This window comes from Penaeus japonicus, unplaced genomic scaffold (genome assembly GCF_977035675.1).
Source record: "Penaeus japonicus unplaced genomic scaffold, GWHDUDI00000001_assembly GWHDUDI00000024, whole genome shotgun sequence".
Classification (NCBI taxonomy): domain Eukaryota; kingdom Metazoa; phylum Arthropoda; class Malacostraca; order Decapoda; family Penaeidae; genus Penaeus; species Penaeus japonicus.
The window spans coordinates 30,768,564-30,773,563 of NW_028234426.1; the positions used below are offsets into that span (position 1 = coordinate 30,768,564).

The 5,000-nt window shown below is 33.5% G+C and overlaps 1 protein-coding gene across 1 annotated transcript in view; it reads right to left on the reverse strand.

Moving 5' to 3' along the window:
* Nucleotides 1-1,147: 1,147 nt before the first annotated feature.
* The window catches only part of LOC122257034 (DNA-directed DNA/RNA polymerase mu), a 5,813-nt gene continuing 1,960 nt past the window's right edge, over nt 1,148-5,000 (reverse strand). The window contains exons 6-11 of the mRNA XM_043022063.2: nt 4,694-4,816; nt 4,398-4,530; nt 3,026-3,158; nt 2,762-2,912; nt 1,750-1,873; nt 1,148-1,582 (exon numbers count right to left, since the gene is read on the reverse strand). Coding sequence (XP_042877997.2) covers nt 1,290-1,582; nt 1,750-1,873; nt 2,762-2,912; nt 3,026-3,158; nt 4,398-4,530; nt 4,694-4,816 — 957 coding nt within the window. The 3' untranslated portion in view covers nt 1,148-1,289. The remainder of the gene's footprint in view (nt 1,583-1,749; nt 1,874-2,761; nt 2,913-3,025; nt 3,159-4,397; nt 4,531-4,693; nt 4,817-5,000) is intronic.

Here is a 5,000-nt window from a genome sequence, read left to right on the forward strand (position 1 = left end):
TATAACTTTAAGTTTGGTATCCAGAGTTGATGTGCGAGACAGGCTTTGACCCCTAGTCAAAGGAAGAGAGATAGGCTCTTGAATTCTCTGCAAGAACAGATAGTGCCATTTTACCAGTAGATATAAGGACCATTCAGGAACATCACAAAGAAGACAGACTATCCCACATTAGAACTAAGGCTGTCAAGCTTGAGTATCCAGCTATCCCACTCTCCCTGGAGGAATTAAGGATTACGTATGAGAACAGTTTACACTCAGCTCCGGGAAGTGATGGGATTCCCTATTAAAAAATTTCCAATCTGGAATTGTGAGGTGAGTTTGTATTCTTACAACTTATCAATCAGTCTTGGGTAAGTTCTACCCTTACCAAGTTGGAAAAGGGTCGACATAGTCCATTTCCTGACAATAAGAGAGCTGGTTTGGTATCACCCCATTTCTCTCCATAGCTGTCTGAGCAAAACAGCAGAGAGAATAGTGCTGAGGCAGCCCCATTGGATGTTGGGCTCTCCTGAAAAACTGCATGGGTTCACCAAGGAAATGAGCACAGTTCATAGTCAAAGTCACATTTCTGTTTTGCCAAATCTTAAGTGTAGCTTACGTCTGGCACAACATTCCTGTTTTTAGCACATCAAATCTTGAATGTAGACTTGATGACACCTTGGGATACATGAAGCTCTATAATGATTGCCAACAGATTTGGAAAACAAAAGACAAAAATGTGTGGGATTCTAATAAAATTGATGCTGTAAGTATGCTTCAACTTGGTTTTGAATTAGACAGGTGGTGATAATGCACACCAAACACATATTCAATTGGTGAATATTCAGAGGATCTGAAGGATGGGCAGGTTATGTTTTTTTTCAACCAAAGTTCCTTCTAAAAGACCTTCCTGAAGTTTAGAAGTGGACATGATAATAACATTGATAATAAAAGTAATTTTTCTTATCTACAAGCCATAGCCGCTTGTTATTGAGAGACCAGCCTGACTTGAGGTTAACAGCCTCAAGCACAACTTGATTAGCTTTACAACAAAAATGCAGCTCTATCCACATAAGAAAGTCTTGGAAATTACAAAATAAACATATTTGCAAGGTATTTAGGAATGTAACTCTTGTGAATGTCAAGGGTCGACTGATACTGCCATGTAAAAAATTCAATTTGTTTATTGCTCATAATATTCTTTAACAATTATAAACCATGGTAAAAGGGATCAAACATTCAGTCCTTATTTTTTTAATTAGTTAAAATATAAATTCAATACAACTATCACAACTATCACTTACAACCACTTAAAAATTCCTATCGCATGGTTCCTTGTAACTCAAACCAAGGTTCTGAAAGATCTCCTCTTCATTTTTTGCAGGGAGAAATGTATTGTTGGCCCTGTTCCAAAGGCCATGGCTGTTGAGCAACATTTGTAAGGAACGATTAGAATAATGACGTAGCAAACGCATATATAGCTTGCTGCCTGTCCACCCTAAGAGTGCATAGGCCCACTGGCTATGTGGAACAAACACAAAGTCTACCCTGACTGCCTGCCAATCCCTCTTGCTTTCACCATCTTTGAGAAGACTTTCAAAGTCTGGAAAAGACAAAAAAAAACATTTTTTTATTCATTATCTTGTTTAGTTCTGTACATGGTATGGTCTTTTCAGTATAACTACAGATGTCATTTTAAACAAGTCAAATTGGGCAATGCATCATATATTACAATTTGTATCATCAAAAATTTCATTACAAAATAAATACCTTTTCCCATGTTCAGTGTATCATATGAAATCCAGGGTTCACAAACTGGGAGTCTGAATATGCAGAAACATTTCTCAAAATGATCCATTGGGTTCACAGTTTCTGATGCTCTCTTGAATACTGCCTAAATCATATTAATAAAAAAAAGAATAAATATGTTAACATTACTGACCTTGTAACTCCAGATGTACCTAAGATTTTGGGGTCTTAAGTCTCTTATACTTTCAATCTGTGATGCCAAGGACATGCATTTGTCCAATATGCTTTTGTTTTATCCTTTTTTCACACATAGATGATTCAACAAATACTTTGTTCACCAAGGAGTTAATTGGTAGCTGTACTCACTCACCTGTTTAACCTATTCATTGAATTTTCAGGGAAAAGTTATATATATAACTATCATTATTGTCACTTCAGTTATAATCACTCTTGTCACCATGCTTATTATTATCATCATTATCATCATTAATATTATTAATTTTTATCAATATTATTAGTATCATTAGTATCAGTACTATTAGTATCATTAGTATCAGTACTATTATTAGCATCATCATCACTATCACTATCATTATCACTATCATTATCATCATCATTAGCATAAATAATAACAGTAATAAAAATAAAACTTCTTTTCTAAAAAAAAATACAAGGAATGGCATAAACAGGTGAGGTCAGGTAGGCCTACTAAGTGACTAAATTATGACTAAATGCTTGTAGAAGCCTCTATGTATAAAAATAGATAATAAAACCAAACCACAATAGATAGTGCATATACACATGAACTCTCAGTGTCAGTATGACTATACAGATACATTTTTCAACCCAACAATATGTTTAATACAAGTACATGAGCATGTTAGGGTACTTTATGCTATAAAAGTATATTTTTCCCACTAGCAATATGGTTGTACACATACGTACACTTATTACTAGCTAAAGATCTGATAAAAGACACGTTTCCAAATCATAAAACTAAGTTGCTTCTATTAACAATCTAAATTTTGATTACCTCTTCATCATATGTTGATTTCTCTATTTTTTTATGAATTATGTATCCCTTGTTGCTGAGGTTGTTCAACAGCTTTGAAAGAACACCAACTTCTTCCCCTTCCTTCTCATAAGAGATCAGAAAGTCCACATCATGCCCAGTATTTTTGCCTCTGCAAAAGGACAACCCTGTTATGTTCTTATATTCATTGCCTCCATCATATTACTCTCTGTGTTTATAAAAAACAGAATCATTTTATAATTAAAATTTTTAAAAATGTCTTACCTCCTAAATCCACCAGTCATTTCTAGAATATATCCTGACTTGATGACATCCAGCTCTTCTTTTAAAATGGACTCAATCTTTCCTGCCTGCTCTTTCGTCACTGGAGTGTTGAGATCTCGGTGGTATGCAGTTCCTGAAAGCACAGCATGTTATTCAAGAGCAAAGATTTCATATAAATGAATTGTAGCAAATTGTCTATGTATTATTCAATTAATTCTGACATAGCAGCAGCACGATATTTCTTGTGACTGACCCGTTTGATGTGTGGGACTTACGGAGAGGTTTGGTATTACAAGAATTAATGTTTTGGATGTATTGTTTCTATGTTACATTCAACCACATAATAACAAAATAAAACTTAACAGACATGATTTTTTTTTTTTTTTTTTAAATACATAACAAGGCTCATTATAAATCAGCAATTCTTTCCCACTCTGAAATTGAACCATAAGAACAATAAAGCAGTACCAAAAACAATAACAAAATAACATAACATGTTTTACAAATGAGGACACAGGAACACCTTTTATGCAACAGTAACCCACAGCTATTTACATATTTTTGCAATGAGCATGTTATACAACAATTCATGTGATCATCCTATCCCAAAGCATTACTGAAGAATAATTACATATCTTTTATAAACACTTATCTAGTAAGTAGGCCCCCAACATAAATGTTCTTTTGATTAGGTTTAGAAATCTGTGATTCTAGATAAGCAATAGCTTATCAGTGCTTTGTATTGAGTCTCTATACAATCACAACAAGAAATTTGTTTTCTTTTCTAGTAACTGTTATTCACTCAAAATCAATTTGATTCAAAATTTAACCTTAGGAGTTTTCCCAGACTACTTTTACTTTTCCCATTCAAATTTTGCCACCAGATTATCAATTCCCAATTTATCAAGTTTTTACAGCCTATTCGATTCCCTAAAGTCAAGGCCTTACTGTCTAGTTTAGGGGTTTTTAACCTGGGTTTTATGAGGTAGTATGCACGTCCAGGTTTGCGTGAGAGTTGGGATAGATGAATGGAAGAAACTCAATGATGCTATTCAGGAAGAGTATATTGACCTTGTGAAAGACTCCAGTGGTTGTGATCTCTGAGACAGAATCTTTAGTCAGGTTCTGGTGTAAAGTATTTGAGTCCTATCAACAAGTTGCAGAGGAGGCTCTTCACTTATGAATACATATTAACTGACAAATGGAAATCTACATTATGTCATAAATGAAGACTTACACATATGGTAAAAGGTTTTATAATATTATTACCAAAGTGTCAGGTACAAGTTTTTAATATCTTTTTTATTCCAATATATATCTGAAAAATGAACTGGTTTTTATCATAATATTCAATAATACAGAATAATCATACCATACTTGATCCTCTCATCTCCTAACTTTAGGTGATTCCAATGTGTGATTAAGTCTTGCACTGTTCTTAATTTATGAACTGTATACAGCTTCTCAGCAAGGCTTGCACCAATGCCATACACACTAGTTAAGATCTGAAAGGAAAGAATGGTTACATTGTTGCTATACACAAACTTAACAAAGAAACTAAAATATATATCTGGACATTATCTGCACTTATGAAAAAATATGAATTATAAGCGTCCAAAAATCATACTGGAAAATATCTATTCCATCAACAATACTGTTTATCATTACCTTCAGTCCTATGTACTTTTCAGAGTCTGCTTTAGTTGCAACTTCTCTACAGCTTCCAGTTCGAAGAACCTCTTGCACCACCTTGAGACAATGTCCAGTTCCCAAACCTTTCAATTCTTTAATCTATAAAAAAAAAAAAAATTCTGAGATGCAGGGAGAATTTAGGAAAGCATTTGTATCACATAATTTATAAAATACTAATGTAAGAAATAAATGGACACTGTAATATTTCAATAGAGTTATCAAACTGTAATATTTCTTATGATATACATATAACTGTGTATGTATATATATATATATCTATATA